At 49.1% G+C, this 23,140-nt stretch overlaps 1 protein-coding gene across 16 annotated transcripts in view; it reads right to left on the reverse strand.

The window, feature by feature from the left end:
- Window positions 1-23,140, reverse strand: part of PRMT7 (protein arginine methyltransferase 7) — a 40,292-nt gene that overhangs the window by 1,074 nt on the left and 16,078 nt on the right. For 10 of the 16 annotated variants that reach the window (XM_088800289.1, XM_088800286.1, XM_088800290.1 and 7 more), the window contains 11 exons: window positions 18,734-18,846; window positions 15,376-15,617; window positions 14,973-15,153; window positions 12,183-12,310; window positions 11,628-11,763; window positions 10,615-10,698; window positions 10,171-10,218; window positions 8,002-8,091; window positions 4,642-4,803; window positions 3,470-3,544; window positions 1,254-1,414 (listed from right to left, as the gene is read on the reverse strand). In XM_088800289.1, the coding sequence (XP_088656415.1) occupies window positions 1,254-1,414; window positions 3,470-3,544; window positions 4,642-4,803; window positions 8,002-8,091; window positions 10,171-10,218; window positions 10,615-10,698; window positions 11,628-11,763; window positions 12,183-12,310; window positions 14,973-15,153; window positions 15,376-15,617; window positions 18,734-18,846 (1,420 nt within the window). Of the gene's footprint in view, window positions 1-158; window positions 256-1,253; window positions 1,415-3,469; window positions 3,545-4,641; window positions 4,804-8,001; window positions 8,092-10,170; window positions 10,219-10,614; window positions 10,699-11,627; window positions 11,764-12,182; window positions 12,311-14,972; window positions 15,154-15,375; window positions 15,618-18,733; window positions 18,847-23,140 lie in introns of all 16 variants that reach the window. The other 6 variants (XM_019756490.3, XM_019756442.3, XM_019756482.3 and 3 more) reach the window with 1 other exon arrangement.

Raw genomic sequence — 23,140 nt, forward strand, 5'->3', positions numbered from 1 at the left:
GAAGCCGCTGCTCAGGGCCAGGTTCCCATGGCCACTAAGGGGTTACCATCTGGCTGAACGCACGCCGAGAACAGCCAGAGCACATCGGGTAACATGGCCTCCCCCAGCAGCACCTGCTCAGGGCCAAGCAGCCCGGGGGGCCATGCGCACAGCACTACCTTGTCGTCTGCAGGCTTCAGGAGGCCGGTGCTGACCGTGCTATCTGGGGTCAGGTGGTATTCCATCCACAGGACGGCCCCGTGGCTCCTCCCTGGCCTGTGAAAGTGTGTGTGAGGGGATGTTGGGCCAACAACATCATGAGACATGGGCAGGCACAGCCATGGCTCCCCTTCCACTCTCCAGAAAATTCTGGTCTTCCCCACTTCCATTCTGCCCAGTCAGGACCTTCCTAACACTCCACCTGATTAAAGGCCACTTGGTATTAGATTGGTGCAAAAGTAATTGCAGCTTAAAAGGTCAAAAATAATTGTAAAAACCACAATTACTTTGGTACCAACCTAATAAAATGCAGAGCAAGAAGAGCCACAACCCAAAGCCCCACTGGCTCCTCACAGCCTGGCCAAGCACTCAAGAGTAACCGCGGGGCAGCACCAACTCAGCCATAGGACCTGCCTCCTCGGCCTAAAGTAGCAGAAGGCTTGGTCCAGGAGGCTCAGAGCATAGCCCTGGCTCCAAAGGCTGGAAGACCCCTCCCAGATACTTTGGCTGGCAGGCAGACGGGTATCTGCCCTGCCTCCCCCTTGTCAAAGGAGGAGCTCTGGGCTCAGGGCCGCCACCCAGTTAGAAGGCACTCTTTCTTCGGGAAGTAGCAGCTCTTCCCCATGAAGGGAGTTGGAGCTGGATGAGCCTGACCTTGCCTCGCTAATTCCTAGCCTGCTTTAATTCCCAAGAGCTCAAGAAAATGGTCCAATGGGTAACTATAGCAACCAAATTCACATTTCTCTGCAGCTGTGATCCAACATGCTGCTTAGCTCAAAGGGAGCCTCAGCTGTGGGGGGAAGAGCAAAGCCCACTCTGGCTCTGCCCCCCACCGACACACACCCAGAGGCTGTGGGGACCCACTATACAGTCACGACCACTTCAGACCAGGAAGGGCAAAGTTGAGACAAGGCGGGCCATCCTACCCATGTGAAAGTGGCCAAAGTAAGTGGCTAGCCACTTGGGCAGTAACAACTAGACAGAAAGCAGGGTCCCCGACCACTTCCTTCCTCCATGGCCCTGCCCACCCACCCCCGCCAGGAGGCACCACTCACCTCCTAAGCTTAATTGAGCCCTCAGCATGGAGAACCTGTGGGGGAACTGGCTGCTGAAAATCAAAGGTCAGGATCTGTTGGGGTTCAGAGAGGCTGCGGCATGGGTACTCCCATAGCGGGTGGGGCTCGGCTTCCTTGCTCTCCCTGAAGTCCAGGGCATGCTGAGAAAGGAAGGGGATTCAGGGGTCTGCACAGACAGAACTGGGAGGCCCAGGGGACAGGGGCTCATGTCCCCATCTCCAGGGTCTATGCCAGTGGCCCCTCATCTCCACTGCCCAGGTCCCTCAGGGTAACTGCCACAGTTACAAGGGGCAGTGGGTCCTTGAGCAGCTGACATCTCTGTTTTCTGCTGCCACTTACAAGCCATATCCCCGGCAAGTCACTTCACCTCTCTAAGCCTCATTTCCTCCCTTTCTAAAATGAGATGACACTGCCCATCTCACGAACTACTGTGAGGACACCTGGTGCTTGGAGACTTGCCCGTTGGGTGATCCTTGCTGAGCACTATCGCTGCCAGATCACCACCACACAAGGCTCCCAGTCTAGAGGGAGACAATGCAGAGACGAGCAATCTTGGTGCCCCGGGAGCACGGATCTCCTGCAGGCATGGGGCTGGGCGAGAAAGCTGTCTGGAGGGGTAACCTCTGGGCTGCCCCCTGAAGGTCTCACAGGAGTCAGCAGCAAGGACAATGGACAAAGCTGAGCAGAGAGAGGGCACAGAAAGCAGCCCAGAGATGGCTGAGTGGCAGGGGCCAGTGACTGCAGGGGCGGCTCGGCAGGGGGAGGTGGGCAGGAAGCCTCACAGGGTTTTCCTGAAGGCAACAGAGAGCTAGACTCAGAATCTGCAGGTTTACTTGGGCTCCATGTGGAGGATGGCCAAGCAGGAGGCAGGAGGCTGGATGGTCACAGGCAAGAGACGAAGAGACCCAGACCGGAAGAGCAGCAGCAGGGGAAGAAAACTGATGACATGATGGTTATGGAACCTGACGACCAACTGCAAGTGAAGGTGAGGACTTGCCTGGGGGGACACCCAGGCCCTGAGCATTTGGGGATGACATGGTGGCAGGCCTAGGACAGGAACACTGGAAGAAGCCAGGCTGGGGTGAGGGAAGAGCACATAGATTTGGAAGCATCAAGGTCAGAGCGCCTGGGACATCTCAGTGGAGTGTCCACCACTCTTATTATTTGGTTTGTTTGAGCTCAGGACAGATGTAGACATTGGCCAGCAACAGAGAGGGGACAGTAAGGGCAGGGGCCTGTGGGAGACCTAGAACACATGACACCTTAGGGGATGGGAAGGATGGGAGAGTCCAAGAAGGAGCCTAGGGAGTGGCCAGAGGGAGCTAGTGTGGTGACTCAGCAAAAAGGAGATTTCGAGAAGCATGGAATAGTCAGCGGTCAGCTGTGCAGGGCAGGTAAGATGAGAACTGAAAATATCCATTGGATTTATTTACTTTAAAAAATGTTTACACAGGCAATCCACAATCACTGTAGAAAAATGTGAACAGAAAGATAAGCAAAAGGAGAAAAAGTTAACTGCTTCCTAATCATACAACATTCTGGTGACCACTATTCCACCCCTTTTCCCTGTGCGTCTATGTGAATTTTCTTAACACAGAGGATGGGGTCCTGTTCCTTGCCCGGCCCTCTCACAGGGATGTATCATGACTCTACTGCAATCCTCACAGACCCAAACATCACTGGCACTTTCATGACATCCCTTGGTTCTGGGGAATGCAGACCCTCACAGCTGACTCCATCCTCTACTGACGTACAAACAGCCCTGCAGGACCCTCCTTGCACATCCCTCCCCGTGCTCTAGCATGGGGACTCCCTCTCCAGGAGTCTCCAAAATGAAAATGGCTGCCTCAGAAGGTTACCAAACTGCCTTCTAAAAAGGCTGCTGACACTGGCAGGAGTAGTTTCAGTGGCGTGGTGACAGACAGGCCCCATTCTGAGATTCTGATTTCAGGGGTTACAGGTCAGGGCCAAGAACAGGAATTTGAGACACAATGGTTCTCAAACTCATGCTCATGGTGAACCAAGTAGAACAGATACACCAGCTCTTGCTGCCCCCAACAGAAGAGCTCTCCGCATGCTGCTCGCACAACCCAACCCAGGTCTCTCCATGGAAGCCAGAGGTCCCTGTCACAGGTCTGTGGCCATGTGGAGAAGGTGGGTGGGACACCATGGGTGGGAACTGTGGCCCCACCTACCTTGATCATGTCATCCATGATGTGTACGTCAAAGCCTTCGCAGTCACCACAGGGGCTCCGGACCCGCCACAGGTCCTGTGAGGAAGACACAGACCCCGTCCACACCCACCCACCAGGGCACACTGATGTCCACACCCACCCGGGCCACAGGGAAGTATGACAACAAGATCAAGAAGGGTTAGTGGGGTCGAGCTGGAGTGGTCCCAGCCCCAGATCTGAGGACCAGCTCACTGATCCCACATGCCTAGAAGAGACCCCCAAGGTTGAAGGGACTCAGAGATACCAAAAATTCAGGACAGTTGTGTGACTCTTGCAAGTCACACATGACCCCCACGTCTTCTCCTATAAAGGGACAAAAGCTACCAGGCTGGGGTTCTCACTTCCTGTCCAACCTAACCCCATTTTCTTTAGGAAGAATCTATAACCCAGTTCTCAATGCTGCGCCTATAAACAGAGAGTAGGGTGATGGCAGGGAGGGGACCAGAAGCACGCAGGCCAGTCAACTTGGCATCCTGCCTCCTGGACATGTGCCTGGAAACAAGTGTGCTTCTCCACGGTCCCTCTTTGGCCACGAAAACCGGAATAAATGTGGAAATCTCATCAGGTAAATAAACAGCAGAAGAAATGGCCAGAAAATAAGTGATGGGGCCGCTACGGTACCAATGGACAGGGCCAGTCAGATCAAAATAATATCAAATGAGGTTCACTCTACATTTCAGGGTGAAGCATTTCAAAATCCTTTTAATGAAAAACTGCCTTTCTCAAAATGACTTTGTGACTGTGGTTCTGCTTTGATGAGAAAATGAAAATGAAGCTTTTCAATTTTTTCTTGCATAAAGAAGCTGACTCTCCCATCTCAAAACGCTTTTAACTGGAGCCGTGGCTCTTAATGAGAGCAGAGCAAGCTGCACAGCATGTCTTCTGAAACTCTTAATTTATATATTTTAATTATTCTGATAAGCCATATTGTAAAGTGACAACACATAGCCAATTCCATTTCATGTGTCAAATTTAAAAGATAAGCCTCTTCTATTCAACCCTGTGGTGTGCTAATACATAAAACCAGAAACCCAAATCACAAAGACCTGATTTGCTCCATCTGTACCCAAGGTTTCTGCAAGAAAACAAAGTCCGCCCCCCGCCCCTTCTGTGAAAACCTCTGGGTGGCCTACCCTGAACTCCACGACCACAGCGTGCAGTGAGGCCGCCTGGGGCATCACCACGGCGCCAGGCGCGAGGTGCTGGTCCACGGCAGTCCGCACATACCAGAAGTACAAGTTGTGCCATGGCAACAGGCTGGTGGCGAAGAATGGTTCACCCAGGAGGACAGAGACCTGGCGATCAGAGCAAGAAGCAGAACCAAGGCATCAGAAGAATTTGTCTGAAGAGTAAAGGACAAGTCACAAGTTTCACGGGTACAAGGAAGTTAGGAGGCCACTCACGCACTCACTCAGTCGGTCAACAAACAAGAGTGCCAGGTCTGCACCTGTGCGAAGATATAAAGATGAGAAAAAGACACCAGTCCTGCCCTCAGGAGTACAAAGTGAAAGAGGGAGCAGACGAGGCTGGGGGCTGTCCTTGCAGAGAGCAATGAACTTTGACAGAAGCAAGGAGGGGCCTGTGGAAGACCCCGGAGGGAACAGCACCAGGAAGGGCTTCCAGGATGGCCCTGTAAATCCCCCCTCAAAGCTTCTCGTCACAAGTGATTCTCATGCTCATCTAACTGTCTCCCTCACGAGGCTCTGAGCACCACAGAAGTGGGGACGCTGGCAGCACAGTATCCCCAGCAGCCAGCAAAGCGCCTGGCCCAGAGCAGATGGTCAGTAAACGTGTGCTGAGTCAATGAACAGATACGTGAATAGGAGTCCGAAAAGCAGAAGAGAGGGGATTCCAGACAAAGGGATGGGCAGAGGCACGAGCGTGGGTGGGACAGCAAGGCTCTCTCAGGAGCTCGGCAGATGAGCACGCAGGGCAGGATGGTAAAGGGTGAGGCCAGAGAGGAGGAGAGGAGCCAGGTTACCCAAAGGCAACTGATGCCAGCCTAAGGGGACTGGACTCTGCCTGGAGGCAAGTGGGGTCACTAAAAGCTTTAATTAGAGACACATGTGTTTTAGAACGAGCCCTCTGATGACCTTGAAGTATGTGAGGACACCACCTGCAGGTGGAGCAGGGACAGGAGGTGACTGGTTGGGTACTAAAAGGAGCAGGGAGTGTGCAAAAGGGAGGAGACCAAGACATGGCAGATGCTGAGCAGACAGCTCCCAGGGCCAGACGCAAGCAGATGGGCATCACAAAGGGTCCAGTGTGAGATGACACCTAGGTTTCTGGCTGAAGTGACAGAGACACAGGAGGAAGACACTGAAGACAGAAAAGAGTTGGTCTTGCGTATTCCCCACCCCTCAACATCGGAAACAAGGCCAAGAATGCCCACTCTCACCACTTCTATTCACTACCCAGACATCTGGAGTCTAGCCAGTGCCCCTTATCAATGGTTTACAGAATTTAAGTATCTTTTTAATCCTCATTTAAGAGGGCAAAAAAGAGCAATTTGTACGTGAATGCTCACAGCAGTATCATTCATAGTAGCTGAAAAATAGAAATAACACAAATGTCCATCAACTGATAAAGAACTAAATACAATGTGGTATTTCCCATACCACACAGCAGATGATTCAGCAGTAAAAAGAAATGAAGTATCGATTTATGCTACAGGGACCACAGATTGCATGATTCCATTTATATGAAATGTCCGGAATTGGCAAATCCATACAGACAAAAAGTAGATCAGTGGTTGCCGAGGGCTGGAAGGATTGGCAGCAAATGGGGAATAACTGCGAATGGGTATGGGGTTTCTTTTCAGGGGATGAAAACGTCCTAAAATTGACTGGCGTGAAGGTTGTACAACCTTATGAATAAAATAAATCACTGAATTGTACATTTTGAATGGGTGAATTATATGGAATGTAAATTAACTCTCAAAAAATCTGTTCTTAAAAAAAGGCATGGGGTGGGGAACGGGCAAAAGACTTGAATAATATTTCACTAAATAAGACACAGAATAGCTAATGAGCACCTGAAAAGGTGTTCAACATCATTAGTCGGTAGGCAAATACAAATCAAAATTAGGAGACATCACTACACACCTGCTAATGGCTATAATAAAAGGACAGACAATAACCAGTATTGGTAAAGACACAGAGATGTCTGTGGAGTATAAAATAGTACAGCCACTTCGGACAAGTTTAGCAGTTTCTTAAAGAGTTAAACAAAAATACCACACAACCCAGCAATTGTGAGCCTAAGCAGGTACCTCAGAGACTGAAAACATTCTCACAAAGACTGAGACACAGTGTTCACAGCAGCGTTATTCATAAAAGCCCCAAACTGGAAACAATCCAAATACTCACCAACGGTGGATACACAAATTATAACATAGTCGTACAATGAAATACCAGTCAGCATTAAAAAGGAACAAAATACTGATACATTCTACAACATGGATGAACCTCAAAGACATGCCCACTGAAAGAAGCCGCACCCAAAAGACCATACACTGTAATAGTCCACTTATATGAAATGCCAGAAAAGACAAATTTATAGACAGAAACCAGATCAGTGATGGGGACCTAGTGATGGGGACCTTGGTGATGGAAATGTTACAAAACTAGATTGTGTGATGGTTGTACAACTCTATAAATTTACTAAAAAAAATAATTGAATTGTATGCTTAAAATGGGTTAATTTTATGGAACATCGATTACATTTCAATAAAACTTTTAAAAAGTTGACAAGATGACAGGTTGGAGCTTGAAGGGCCTATGTGATGGATATGTGAGGAAAGATGTCCAATTGGCAGTTGGACACATGCGATTTGCAGACACAGCTTTGTTGGGCATGGATTCCCGTATGAGAAGGGATGTGACCACTGGAGAGGAGACACAACGGGAGAGGAGAGGATGGACGAGGAGGTGGCTCCAAGAAACACCCCTAGGGACCAAGTGAAGAAGAACCCATGAAGGACCGAGGAGGAGCAGCCAGAAAAGAGGAAACCTAGAAAAGGCAGTCTCTTAAAAACCTAAAAAGAAGCTAAGGAGAGAGGGGGCCCCTGGGTCATAAGGGCCTCAGGGCAGCTGAGACGAAGCCTGCAGGGAGGCTGTAGTGAGTAACCACGAGATTACTAAGAGGTGGGGCAGTTGCCAAGGCGAGCACTGGGGACTGAGACCAACTGAGGCAGGAGGAAGTGGACAGGAAGGTGAAGCGAAGACAGGAGTGCTTGAAGGGGAGACGGGACACAATATGCTGCTAATGTCAGCAGAGCTGTCCTGCCTTCACTTGAAGGAGCAGAGATTCGCCCGAGTTCAGAGTCATGCAAGTATGTGCTCATCACGCATCTCTGCAAACCCTCACCCCAGGCGAGTTCTCAGCTGGTGAGCTCCGAATGGGACCCGCAGTGACACCCAGAGAAGAGAGGGGGAGCTCCGCCATCTCCGTGCTGTACTGCGCAGTGCAAATACAGAGCTCATGCTACTCACCTTTTTACCCTCCAAGTCTGCAGATGTTAACAATTCAGGCCGTTTCTCTATTACCTTAATTTTATCTTCCAAGTGGTTAGCCTTGAAAATCTTAGAGAGACACAGTAAGTATTACTTTTGTCAAGAAAAAAACATCTCAAAGTTGCTTTATCTGTCTGTAGCTTTCTGGCTGTCCTGCAGGGTCTCAGCTCCCGCTCCCCGCACAAGAACGCAGGACATGGTGAGGCCAAAAAGGAACACCCATGGAGCCATGGATCGGGGTTCATACCACTATACTCTCGCTGGCGGCTGGTCGAGACACAAAAGCAAACATCTGCCAGTACCCCAATGCAGGGTCTTCCTGCACCCCCATCTCACTGGTGGCTGGGCGAGACACAGGAAGTAGAATCCACATGATCTGCAATCCGCCATCCACACTTGCTAAACCCACTTGCTAGCCGCAATCTGCCGTCCGTTTCTCTGCCAATCAACCAACCAACGCCCTCGCATAGCCATGGCAGTTATATTAGTGGCTAATGGCTAACCGGTAACAGCTGATGGCCACCCAGCCACAGCTGATGGCCATCTGATGACAGCTGATGGCCATCTAATAACCGAGCCAGCACCTTTCCACGTGAGGTGAAAGCCTGGAAACTGCTCTCTGGGACTCAGTCCCCACATTGGCCAAATAGTTCTAGAGCACCACTTTTATTTGCTTTGTGGAAATTCTCCACTCCAGGGGCATCCGATACACCAAGGGTGAGATCACTAGCAAAATGTTGTAACAGAAACTTCTCTTGTAGGCTGTGGAGACAGAGCCAGGAGAGCAGTTTCCAGGCTTTCGACTTCATGTAGAAAGGTGCTGCTCAGGTGGATGGCCATCAGCTGTAACCAGTTAGCTATTGGCCACTGACATAAATGCCATGGTTATGCTGGCAAGGGGGTTGGTTGGTTGGTTGGCAGAGAAGCGGACAGCGGATTGTGGCTAGCAAGTGCGGCTAGCAAGTGCGGATTGTGGATTGCGGATCATGTTGATCCTGCTTCCTGTGTCTCACTGTCGTGCGGGAGACCCTGCTCGCTGCGCCATTTGTCGTGCGGGAGACCCTGCTCGCTGCGCCATTTGTCGTGCGCAGAGGCCTTCTCGCCGCGCCATCTTTCAGGCGGGGCAGCCTGCGGGGTCTCTGCTCCCGCTCCCCACACAAGAACGCAGGATATGGTGAAGCCGAAAAGGAACACCCACGGAGCCATAGGTAGGGGAGCCATACCACCACGGTCTCACTGGAGGCTGGGCCCACCGGACGCGTGACCTGCCGTCCGCCTTTCCGCCAACCGACCGACTGATGACTCTCCTCCACTCTCTCCTCTGTTCCTCTCTCTCGGCTCTCCTCTTCCGCTCTCCTCGGCCCTCCGTAGTTGCAGCAGTTATACCAGCGGCCAATTGGCTAACCGGCCACAGCCGACGGCCATTCACCACCCGAGCCAGTACCCCTTCACGTGAGGCTGAGAGCCTGTAAACTACTCTCTGGGGCTCTGTCCCCACACTCACCCAGCCTCCAGAGAGACGGGTGCAGGAAGACCCTGCATTGGGGTACTGGCAGATGTTTGCTTTTGTGTCTCGACCAGCCGCCAGCGAGAATATAGTGGTATGAACCCCCTATCCATGGCTCCATGGGTGTTCCTTTTTGGCCTCAACATATCCTGCGTTCTTGTGTGGGGAGTGGGAGCTGAGACTCTGCATGACATAGGCACATCGACAGGCTTGTAGTTCTGGGGGCAGGGGGTCATCCTTCAGAGAGGAAACCAAAATGAATCACTGGCCAGGAAGAGATACCGTCACAGAACCCACCAGGCAGGCCAACCTGTGAATAATGACTCCTTGGGCCCAGAAAACAAATCATACACTCAGATGTATCACTGCAAAAAATTTTTTTAGTTTCGTGTGAAGTGAAAAGAAAAGCCTATACTTCTTAAGCCAAAAAACAAAGTGGAGTCTAAACAAAACCTGATTTTATTCAGTGACAGCCCTAGAAGACCTCCAGGCCAGCTCTCAAGGTGAGAGCTCTCACTAGCAGCTGCTACTTGTCCCAGTCCCCTTGGTACTGACACTGCTTCAAAGCGCTAAGTCCTAGACTCCGGAAGGCAGGCCCCCCAGATTCTCTCATTATTTCAGTAACAACAATTACCACTTACTTTTTTCATCAGTCTGTGAGAAGCTGCTGAACTCTCTATTGTAAATACCTAGAGAGAATAGCATGCTATTAGTTGTAGAACACTCACTTACCAAAGAAAGAAATTAAAGGGTGAAATACAACTAGATCACTCCAAGGCAGAGGGCACCACCTAACCACCTCCACCCCTACTTACTACCCACCGGGACAGCACCCACACTCTGCACAGACCCCAGCAAGGTGGCCGGCTCAGACACCAGAGCTGCAGCTCCAGGGCAATGCTACAGCCTGACTCCTGCTTGCACACACAAGCAATAAACCCCTAAATCTCTAAACCAAGCACATCACATACATGGCAGCCACACTTGCAAAGAGCTTTAGTGACAGAACTGGGTACCCGGACCACATGACACCCTAGCTCAAGAGCTGCCCTCAGGAAGCTGGCAGAAGGGCACGTGTCCAATACCTGCTCTGCCCCAAGGTGATGAACCAGCATGCAGAGCAGACTGCCGTCACTGACACATAGGCACACACTGTCTGGCTTCAGCACCTGCCAGAAAAAAGCAAGTTCAGCACAAGTTTTCTTCCAGTGTATCAAGAAATTCTTGTTGGCAAATGGACAGAATTGCTTCCCTTCTCCTGACCCTACTCCGTGATCATTCAGTCTGATCTCCTCCTCACCCCATCCTCCCGCACCGGTCATGTTGCCCCCAGGCCCAGACGGTAGCCAGCCCCCATCCGCCAACATGCCCACCCACTCAGACACCACTGTCAGGAAAGCCCCTTCTCAAGCTGTCCTAGAAGGCCCAGCTGATGGCCTGTCCCATTTGCCACTGGCCACCTCACAGTCCATGCAGACAGCAGTGGGCCTGCTGAGTGACTCACCAAAAGCAGGGATGTCTTTATGGGGCACAGATCTCTCTGAGAGAAACTGAGGATGCTTGGGATCCTCCCTCCCCCCAAAACGCATGATGTGCACACATATGTCTGCATACAACTCCAAGTGGTTCAAGAGACCCCCCGCTTCAAACCCTGTGTGTGGTCCCCAGGCTGAGACCCCTGCTATAGGCAGCAGGGAGCAAACATTTTCAAGCAGGAAAGTTACATGACCAGATTTACATTCTAGAAAATTTTAGAAAGGAGGCAGCAGATGAAAGGAAGAATGGGGTGGCTGGATCCACTGGGATCACCCACAGGAATTGCTGGGGGTCACAAAGGCAAAGTGTCCAGCAGGACAAAGGAAGGGGCCGCGGGGAGGCTTCCAGCTGGAGGATCTCACGGGCGAGCAGAGAATGAGCCCCCAGGAAGTCCAGTAACAGGCTCCCAGACGCCGCCTGAGCATCCAGTCAGGAGTTGGCTAAAGCCACTCACACTGACCAGGGAGCGTAGAAAACAAAAGCATATCAAAGTGAGCAATGAGCTGGGGTTCGGGGGACAATCTCCTTCTTACCTACAAGCATCCACGGGCTGGACACTTACCGTCCTCAGTGCCTGGACATACTGATCAGTTCTTTCCTGATCATTGATTTCTCCAAACCGAGGCCGGTTCCAGAGCAGGTGAGCCTGGCAGTCGCACACAGGGCGCAGTGCGTGGACTCTCCCATTCTTTTCAGGGCTGGGCCAGAAAATGAACAAACAGGGTGATGAGTGTGACCTGCTAGACTCAGGCGAGCATGAAAACATGGCACCGGGACCGGACCTACCCAGTGAAATCGAGATGGGCTCCCAGGGACAACCCCATAGTCCTCCACAGAGTGTGAGTCTAGGCATTGGCTCTTCAGTGGGAATAAGACATTGGAGGCCCTCCAATTCCAGATTCTCATATATGTCTGTTACAGATGGGGGCCCCACAACTGGAGCGGCCTCTTCTGAGAACACACAAGAGGCGCTGACACATCCAGTCACAAACTTTTGCTCCTATTTTATTCTGTTCAAATACAAATGTGCCCACTCATGCCTCTATTTATAAATTTATGAATGCTACATAAATGGGGAATTTCTCTAAGTGCACAGTGTCACAGGCCCAGTGCCCACCTGGTCCGCTGGAGGCTGTACCACACACAGTAGTCATCATGGTGGGCTACCAGGCAGACGGCTGAGCCTTGGGTGACGGGCTCCTCTTGTGGCAGGAAGTACACACACTGCATCCAGTGGTCCCGCCACTGAAGTGGGAAACAGAGAATCAGCAGTCCCCAAGCTACAACAGGAATGCTTCTAATCCAGAAGCTAAAAACCCAAGTCAAAAATCAGTTTGCAGGGAGACCATGGTGTGGACTACAGACAGCTACTGTGGCCAAAGAGATAAAGAAGAAAATTGTCAAGTCAGAGAGGCTGATAGCTTGCTTGAAAGCTTGCTGGAACACTGCTGGCTTTAGGAAGATACAATTTGGCCCAGGACAGCAGTCTTCAAGAGGGGCTCGGGGGAGGGTACTCCAGCCCTTGCCCAATGTGTGTGGGGCAGGGAGTGGGTGTGGGGAATGGAAGGAAGGAGGCAGAGGGGAAAGGAGAGAGAGAAAGCAAATGTGAAGTGTTAAAAATTGGTAGATTTAAATAAAGGGCATATCCTATCCTACCCAGTCTTCAATTTAACTAAAAGGTGGGTGAATGACATTCCCTGGATGTAAAATGTCTATGTGAACATGAAAGCTAGGAAATTAAAATCAACCAGATAAATTCTGGAAAAAATAAACAGTAACAAAAAGGAAATAATAGGTTCCCTAAAACCTGTTGTTTATTCTTTACTATACAAACTGATCCTAAGGGAAGCCTTTCCCATGACCCTTCGGTGCTCCCTGGGGCTTCCCTGTCATCATGTCCTTCCCACACAACAGCGACCCAGGTCCTAATGCTAAAGAGCTGCTAGCAAAACCCACTGTGTGAGGTGAGACAGGCTGAAGAGATTTCAGATTAAGAGAATTTTAGTGAAGTCATGAGGGAGATTCATTAGCAGCATTTCAAATTCCTAACAGTCTAAAAGTCACTGCTGGTAGAGGAAGGACAGACACAAGTCCCCCAGTCAGGAGACCTGGGGAGGAGCTCCCACCACTGCTGCCTAGACAAGCACTGGGCCAGGCCAAGTCTCAGTTTGGGCATTACGTGGTTACCCAACATGTCTTCCATGAGGATCCAAGGAGAAAATACACATGGTGGCACTATGAAGCCAGGCAAATATAAAGTATTAACATTTTTATGATATACTTCTGCTAATTTTGCAACCATCACACTCCTGGAGAAGAACAGAGCAGACCAGTGTCAACCTGAACTCTGGAGAAGAACTCTGACACCACCACCCACCCACACACAACCCTTCAGCCTGTGGAGGACCAAGGCTGCACAGAGGGAGTTCACACCCACTGCTTGAATGTATGCTCTCCCGCCTGGGCCAGCGGACTGGAAGGTAAAGTGGAGATGGGGGTGCTCACAGTCCCAGGGGAACTGACCACAATCCTGCAGTAGTCACGATTCTTTGGCCTAAGCAATAACTCAGGGAGTAGGGGAGCTGCCAGGGCCTTCTGAAAGTCACCTGTGTACACCTAGAACCAATCAAAACAAAGCCAGAGCCTAGCGAGTGGTAACAAGATGACAGGACACAGAGGCAGGTGCCCAAGACCTCCCAGGTAGAGGAAAGGTTTGATTTCTCAGCCCTGAAGCACCTTCCCCACTTTTTCCCTGAGTGTGTGTGTAGAGGGGTTAACACATACACATGAGAGAAAATTCAAGATGAGTCATAAGTGAAAAAAAAAGTTTCTTTTCCACCCCTAACCTTCAGCCCCCTTCCCAGAAGCAACTGTTTTTCTGTGAATTCTTCCAAAGATACCCTTACACACACACCACACATATATATACACTCATCCACATGTGTTCTGATTTAGTAACACCAACGTTGGCGTACCACATACTGTTCTGCACCTCTATTTTTGTTTCATTTAATGACACATCCTGGACATTGTTCCACCATCAGTGCAAGGAGCTGACTCCTTCACTGAAGGTAGGTTAATGGACTTAGCCTAGTGGTGCCTGTAGGGTGTTCTAGTCTTTTCTATTAAGTCAAGGATGTAATGAATATCCTGGCACACGTCATTCTACACATATGCAAATCTCTCCAGAGCCTAACTGTCTAAAAGTGGTATCATTTCCCATCATGACACATTAGGCTTTGCTGAGCTCCACAGATGCTCTGAGATCACTTCCGGCTCTTCCCCACAGCTCCACCAACAGCGCATTACCTAACTTCCTGAACTTTATTCATTAATATGCGTATGTGAAAAATGGTACCTCACTACAGTTTAAATCTGCATTGCTCTTATGAATGAGGCTGAACAACTTTTCACATGTTAAGGAGGATTCTGTATTTTCTTTTCATAGTTCATATCCTCTGCCCACTTTCAATTGAGCTGGCCAGGGAAGGTAGATTTTTGACACCACAGAAAATGAGGCTGTAGATAGGCTGCAGTTCTCTATTTCAAGCTGATCTGAGGCCCCCTGGGATTACTCGGGGAGGACAGGGGTGTGAAATCTAACAATGGCTATGCCAGGAACAGGAGAGCCAGCATACCAAAACTTCCCTATAGCTCACTGCGTCCACTGGCAGTGACCATGAACTTGGCCTGAGAGGTCTATCTTACATCTTATTATAGCTAGCCTTCGTTTTTTTATTATTAGTTTCCAGTGTTGTTGTTGTTGTTTTTTTAACTCTTCTTTGATGTTGATTCTAACATAGTCCCTTCTGGCTCTAAATTCTTCAATATGCTACTTTCCCACAACAAAAAGTGGATGACAAGTTTCTTGATTTACATGAGAATGTGCTCAGCTCCTGCCTCTTACCTGGAGCTCCTGTGGGTCTGTGTGTGCCCAGAAGGGGGCCATGGTGCACTTGATCTTCCCCTCAGGGTCCATTTCAATGTCCCACCAGGAGAGAACCACCTGAGCTTGACCAGATGCCAGAGGGTCAAACTGCCTGCTATGGCAGGCTGCTGAGCTACTGACTTGCTTGCTGAAGTCCACACTGTGGAAGAATATTCAGGAACTTAAGTATATTTTAAGCTCACACACTCCATTTTTAAGCTTTTATGGTGATCTCACCAGCAGTGAGATTTGTTTGCAATGGACTCCTGCCTTCAGTGGCAGGTGACATCAGCTGGCTTCCTTTCCACTCAAAAAGAACTTCCAAAGACCCCAATGCCACCAAATGTCTCAAAGCGCCGTCACCCAGCTTGCTCCTTGGTACCTGAACATAGGCAGCACGTTGCTCAGCACAGTGAAGTCAGTGGGTGAGACCTGGTTCAGCTGAATGTCACAGACAGAGGGTGCACCAGGACACCTCTCTAGTTCCGAGGGGGGGACGATGACCTGCTCTCCACATCTGGTCTGAACACGAATAGGAAACAGCTTGTTCCATGACCACATCTTTTTGGACTCCACCAGCTGGGCATAGACAGTTGCTCTGTGAGGCACCGCCTCACAATTTTCCTAAATTTACATTAAAAACAAATAAATAAATAAATAAACGAACAACCAGGTACCTGGACCCACAGTAATTCCAATTGCTCAAATGAGGTTTATTCCTTAATATTAGGCCAGTTTAGTAACATGGAACACCTTACCACTATTCGTATAGTCAACTGTTTTTGGCCCAAGGCCCTTGGGAAAGAAAAAAGGAACTTGATTTGAAAAAGGAATACACATTATGTCTAAAATGATTTACATCAGATTAAGTTCCTAGCTACCTGACACTCTTAAATACTGCAAAAATACACCTTAACTGTCATCATGATGAGTTACTCCCACACTGATTTTGAAGAAAGAGTCCAAGTCCTCCTGCTAAGTACTAATTCTGGCACTGGGCTCAGAGCTTCCCTTCAGTGCAGCTCTTGCCCGGACACCAGAACCTTCTTACGGCCCAAAAGACAAGTGTCCACCCTCAACGGACCTCACCTCCTGGCCTCACCGGCACTGCCAACCACTGCTCCCTTGGCGTTGGCAGTAGTCCCTTACCCAGTGTTCCTCCTATCTCATTCATTCATTGACACCTTCTATACACCAGGCACTGGGGGCCGAGCTGTGAAGAGGACACACAGCTGCTACCACGGAGAATGACAAGCACAGGGTTTCTCTACCTCAGAAGATCTTTGTTGCGGTGGCTGTTCTGTGCATTGTAGGATGTTTAGCAACATCGCTGGCCTCTACCTACAAGATGACAGTAGCACCCCCTCTCAGGTACAACACAAAAAATGTCTCCAGACACAGCTCAGGATGAGAAGCACTGCCGTAGTAGGACTCTCACTCCCCTGCCCACCCCTCAGAGAGGGGACTCGCCAGAGACCTGGTCTGGATCACCTTCTTTCTCCCTCCACATGAGAGTGACCTCAACCATTCCCTCTTCATTTACCAAAGACCATGTGTCCAAAGGCCTCTAGGTCCTCTCTCCTTGGCTGACCCTCCAAGGTCAGCCAAGAGTTTGACGACCCAACCTCTCTCTGTCTAAACTAGACAAATCGCCTTCACCCCTCCCCACCTGACCCGCTCCTCTTTCCATCCTCCCAGTGGACAGCAAGCACTGGTGTCCAGTCCAGTAGCCCATGCCCCAAACCCTAGCATCGTCAGTCCCTCCACATCTAAGTCATCCGCAAGTCCTTGCCCACCTTCCTCCTCCCCGAGTCTACCTCTCCGGGCCCATTTCTACAGCCTTGCCTGAGACCCACCTTAGCCGAGCACCTGGATGACTCCAACCACCTTCTCACCACTCTCTGCCTCCAGTTGTTCTCCCCAACTGCTCTCCACATGCCTGGCTACATAAAGCAATCCCCTGATTAAAACTCTTCTGTGGTGCCGCCCTGCCTTCTGGAGCATGGCAGCCCTCCTCAGTCTAGCCCTGCCCAGCAACCTTATCTTAGCTCTAACCTCCCTCCCACACACCCATCAACTGAACACCGTGCAGGGCCTGGGAGCCACCACACCCATTCACTGCCATGTCTTTGCCTCGGCCACGAAGACCCCCGGGTAATGATCAGGCCAGCACCTGATCACTCAAGACTGACTCAGCTCGAGCTCCATCTTCCTTCCTCCACCTTCCCCCAACCAGAGTGGGCAGAATCTCACCCACTGCCCACCATCAGTGCATACCTCAAACTGTCCTAAGATGACCTGCTCACCTACCTGCCTCCCCAGCTCACTTTCATATTCTTGGTACCCAAAAAAGGGCCTGGCAAAATGAAGGCACTCAATAAATGTGTCTTCTGAGATCAATCCCTGGGTCCCCACCACGTGGACTCTCTGTCAGACACACTAGCATCCCAGCTCCATGACCTCCAATAAGGCAGGAAGAGGGACAGGGCAGTGGGAAGGCTTTGTATGCCAGCCCTAATTCCTTCAAGCTCAGACACAGGGTGGGCAGATGGGGACAGTGATTAGAGTGGACAATGCATACCTGGCTGCTATACGCCAGCTGAGAGGAAACTGAGGACAGCTATCTGCCCACCTCTTTGACAAGATGAATTAGAGAAATATAAATGGGGCAACATGAACATAATTCTAAATATCCTTGTTCTCTCTTGCAAAGATACATCTAGTTGGTGGTTTTAACGTGGAGAAATAGAAATTCTTCCTACTGAAGTTTCTAGAAAAGGATTTTACACTTTGGCAAAGGTGAGACATCTCAGAAAGCGTCAGTCCCCATCACATGCTGACTGTGTGAGTGAAGTGGACGCTGGTCCTGCCTGCCTTGGAAGGAGCCCTGTCCTCACTCCGGGGCACCGAGCACCCCCAAAGAGGGTTCCTGGCTGGGAAAGCTGCAGGCTCACCTGCATGGTGCCCACAGGGCAGGTGCCGGCAGAAGCAGCAGACACTCACACCTCCCCAGCTGGCCTCTGTCTCTGGGTCTCCACCTCCAGTTTATGTCCACACAAAAGCAAGATCAATGTCTCCAAGGTAGTATTTATAGCATATCTCTTTTCAAAAAAACTGTCGCAGATCGCCACCACCCAAACTCTTTCACCTGGAATGGTCTGGCCTTCAAGGCCTTCTACCCTCTCCCCCATTACCTGCCATTAGCTTACAAGCGCCCCAGGCTGAGTCCTCAGTGACGTCCCAAACAGGTCCTCTACCTGGAACACCTCTCCGTCTCCTTAGTGCCTTCCAAATTCCAACTTCTCCACGTGCCCTCATCTCCTTGCTCACCCCTGACCTTTTCTATCTGTCCTACGTCAAATGTCTGTGGTGCTTCTGTCTGCCTCTGCATTCAGCCTACCCAGTCCTCACCATTGCTGACGAGTGTGGGTTAGAAGCAATAGGATATCTTATACTTCTCCATGGATGCTAGAATACCTTCCACACAGGTGACACTCAAAGAATGTTTGCTGAATTGAACTGAATTTGAAGATAGTTTCTTGCCTTTTGACTCTAACCTACCAAGACTTGGCATTTGAGGCACAGAAGTGATAATTAAGAACTGGAATCCTGCAGGAATAAAGGGGTGCCCTAGCGTACATGGAGCGGTACTGAGGGCTCGGGCTGTGAAGAGCAGGGAGAGCCGTGTGAGATAGCGCAGGTCACAGCCACATGCCTAAGGAAGGCCCTCGGTCCCCTACCTGCACGAGATGCCTGTGCGCGTGCTCATAGGAGGGCAGCGCTCCCTCCCCAATCAGTTCTGTGTCAAACAGCTCCGTAATCAGGATGTTGGCACGGCATGGCATGTCACCATCTGAGAAACACAAGGAAACAGAGTCAAAAGCAAGCAACAGACTAGGAAAAATATTTACAGCAAATAGGTGCAAGATAAAAGATTACTAAGTCATTAAATTGAAAGTACATGTAGATGCTGAAGTATTTAAAGTGTCATGTCATGTCTTTGACTGACTTTCCAAAGTTTCAGCAACAAAACAAAAAAATCTATATGTATCTAGAGGGTGCCAAAAAAATGTATACACATTTTTAAGAAAGGAAAAAACTATTAAAATTGTTATACTAAATATATAGCGCTAACAAAAGATGAATGCAAGTCACGTTTGACTTCTGCAATGACAAGAGGTACCCAAAGTGGTTACCGTCAGTGTAATTTCAATAGTTTTTCCTTTCTTAAAATGTGTATACACTTTTTTGGCACCCACTGTGTATCTCAAAATGCTAACAATTGGTAAGTCTTGTTTAAGAGAATATAGGTGTTCACTGTACTACTCTTTCAACTCTTCTGTATACAAATTAACAAACTACTAATTATTAAATTAGCAAAAATTATTTGCTAATAATTATTTGCTAAAAACATTGAATGCTGGTACTTTAAATACTTCTAGGCTACAGAGAGGGCAATAAAATCAAAGCAAGAAAGAGAGGCTGATTGATTCCACTGACACCCAGGGTCAGAATCCCATTTTTTACACTAAATCCCTCTGAATTAAGTATTTCTTGCTACCAAACAATCCCCCAAATAACAGTTGTTTTGGGATAGAATGTTATGATCTTTTTGTTAACCCCATTTTCTAAACCTCTGTAATACAATGTTGCTTCTACTGTTATGTCTTTTAATGAGCCAAGAGATAAAATAGACTTTGGAAGCATCCATTCATCATGAAAAATTAACTAAACATTCCTAATGGCTCATGAATTACAATTTGACAAAGCCCACTCATCTTCCCTACAGAGAAGACAAGTCTCATGCAAGAAAAGAGAAGCATTAAAGTGGTTTAAAGAAGGGTGTAGCAGAAGGAGCCTGAATCTTGAGTCATGGAGACGTGGGTCCTGAGCCTGCTTTCTAGCCTTGAACCCTTAGGGCTGACCATCAGTCACCTCGTCTGTAAAATGGGGATAACGAGATCTGCTCCATGAGGTGGTGGTTAGGATAGCAAAGGTAAAAACTGTCCACTTCCTATGAAGTACACTTGTGCTCCCTGGCAGTATGATGCAAAAGAAGGCTGAGAAGAAACTTGTCTTCCAGCACAGAGACGACCCTCCCAAGTGGCCCTGTCCATCCACTCTCATATCATGCCAAGCTCCCACTGAAATATACCCTCCCAAACTGAGCCAACCACACCCCACCCCCACGTACTTGCTTCTCCCTCTGATGTTTCCGCCTCAATGAATAGCACCACCAGTCACACAGTCCAGAGACGTAGGCATCATTTCCTAGCTCCCGAAGAGGAGGGACACTGATTGGTCTGTTCACCATTGTACCCCAGTGCCAAGAACAATGCTTATCATCCAATAATAGTCAGCAAACATTAGCTGAATTCTTGATTCCTCCTTCTCTGCCACCCTACATCAATCACCAAGCCCTGCCAATTCTAGCTACTGAATAACTTTTAAGCCAATTATGTAACTTAAAATGAGTTATTGTTCAAATTTGCTTCTAATAAATCTTTATGACCCAGTGAATTTCAACACTCTTGAGAGCCTGGTGTCTAGAATGTGAGTGCTAATGCAGGTGGAGGGTGCAGCAAGAGCCTGAGGAGGGGCAGCTACCTACCCCACGTGCCTCATTGGTCTTCACCAAATGACTGGATGGATGAACAAATCCTGCCCCTAGTCACTGCTGCACATGCTTCAGGATGCAATCCATCCATCTCTGAGAAATGGGCAACAAATTTAGGTGCCATTTTTAAAAAAGGGCAGAGAAGAGAACCTCGGAAAGCATGCATTTGGGAGAGAAAGAAAGCTGCAAAGGAGAACCAATGCTGGGAGATGTCACTGAGACCTGGGATGAGAGTTGCCAGAAAGAATGAATGGTAGAAGTACCAAAGCTGGGGCCTGCCCGGTGGCTCAGGTGGTTGGAGCAACGTGCTCCTAACGCCGAGGTCGCCGGTTCAATTCCCACATGGGCCAGTGACTGCGCCCTCTACAGCTAAGACTGTGAACAACAGCTGTCCCTGGAGCTGAGCTGCCGTGAGCTGCCGAGTGCGGCTGTGTGCTGCCGGCACTGCCATGGGCAGCTGGTGGCCAGCGTAAGTGGCTAGCAGTTGTCATGAGCAGCCATGTGCTGCCATGGGCTACCGTGAGTGGCTGGTGGCCAGCATGAGTGACCAGCAGACGGACGACTGGCAACCAACTGCCGGGGGGGGGGGGGGGGGGCAAGGCTCCTAATACCAGCATGGGCCAGGAAGCTGTGTCCTACACAATTAGACTGAGAAACAACGGCTTGAACCAGAGTGGGAGGCGAGGCGGAAGAAGGGGGAAAAAAAATGAAGTACCAAAGCTGCAGTGTTTGAGAGGAAAACCAGAGGGAAGACCATCAGCCTTGGCAATGAGAAAGCCACCTGTTGAGTTGGGGGTATGGAAACAAAGTCCCATTTACAAGCGTTAAGGACCAAGCAAAGTTGAAAATCTACCCACTAAATAAATATTACTGAATTCTTTTATGCCAGGCATGAGCAAACTATGGAATGGAATAATTAATAAGACCATACAGTTCATGACCTCAGGCTGCTTCAGCTGTGTGGGGACATAGACCATAATTACGTAATTATTTCATTATTGCAGTGATGAGCACTACAAAGGAAAAGTATTAAAAAAGCATATAAGGGGTCTGGCCTAATGCAGGGTGTGTTTGAACAACACACAGCCTGGAGGAAGGCCCAAGGCAGAGTCACAGAGAGTGTGACATGGTAAAGGCTGCAGGTGGGTCAGTCTCTTTGCTGTTATGAAGGACAAACTTTCAAAAATAAATGATCTCCACCTCTGGCCAAAATGAAGTAACTAGGATCAGACTTATCCACCCATTGTAATCAATTAGAAAACCAGACAAAATACATAAAACACGTGTTTTCAGATACTGAACAAGAGACAACCTAGTTTGTTCCCCAAGAAGGGAAACTAAGTGACCCCTTCTACTCCTCCTCTGGCTTTCAGCCAGCAGGCACTTTCCAGACCGCAATACAGGTAGTGAGAAATGAGAACACAGCAATCTGACTGAGTTAAGGAGACAGCATTAGAGTTCAGGGAAGTGGAAACAATTGGGACTTGCAGGAGAGAGAACCAGAGAAGAAGTTACACAGAATGGAAAAAGGGCTTCAGAAGTTTGCACGGGGCTCCCCTTAGGTCTCTCATTGAGTATACGAGGTGTGATCAAAAAATATGATGTGTTTACATTTTTAAAAAAATTATTACAGTAAAAGACATATTGGCATTAATCCCCCTCAAAATACTCCCCCTCGCTTCCAACACACTTATCCCATCATTCTTGCCACTTTCTGAAGCAGTTCTGGAAGTCCTCTTTCATGAGTGTCTTTAGTTGCGCTCTCATGGCTGCCTCGATGTCCTGAATCGATTCAAAACGTTTACCTTTCATGGTTATTTCGACTTTGGCGAAAAGTCTGAGTCACACAGTATCAGATCCGATGATTAAGGTAGATGAGGACACACCATAATGTTTTTATTAGACAGAAACTGCCATACCAGAAGCGATGTGTGACACGGAACATTGTCATGATGGAGGAAGAAGTAAAGACCCTCATGAAAGAGGACTTCCAGAACTGCTTCAGAAAGTGGTAAGGAACAATGGGATAAGTGCGTTCGGAGGGGGAATATTTGGAGGGGGATTAACGGCAATGTGTCTTTTACTGTAATATTTTTTTATTATTTAAACATTCACTGTATCTTTTGATCACACCTTGTATTCACACACATAAGACTCTAGAAGACCAGGCAAAGGATGACCATGTAGCGACAAACTGAACAATTTCCAGAGCTCACAGAGGACTGGGTAACATTCCAGATCTGATCAGCCAGCACGCAGGCACTCACTCAGCAGAGACCCCAGAAAGGTCACGTCCTACTACTAGTATGGCTAAAGTAGCCTTAGAGCAGTGGTTCTCAACAGGGGGCGATGCTGCCCCCATCCTTTACCCTAGGGCATTTGGCAATGTCTGGAAACATTTTGGGTTGGCACTAATAGTGAGGGGGAGGGAGACGCTACTGGGTTCTATCAGTTAGAAGCCAGGGGTAAACATCCTACAATGAACAGGGTAGCTTCTTCCCCCAACAAAGAATTATTAGGCCCAAAACGT

Source organism: Rhinolophus sinicus, chromosome 8 (assembly GCF_057876585.1).
Source record: "Rhinolophus sinicus isolate RSI-liver-muscle chromosome 8, RSI-T2T, whole genome shotgun sequence".
Classification (NCBI taxonomy): Eukaryota; Metazoa; Chordata; class Mammalia; order Chiroptera; family Rhinolophidae; genus Rhinolophus; species Rhinolophus sinicus.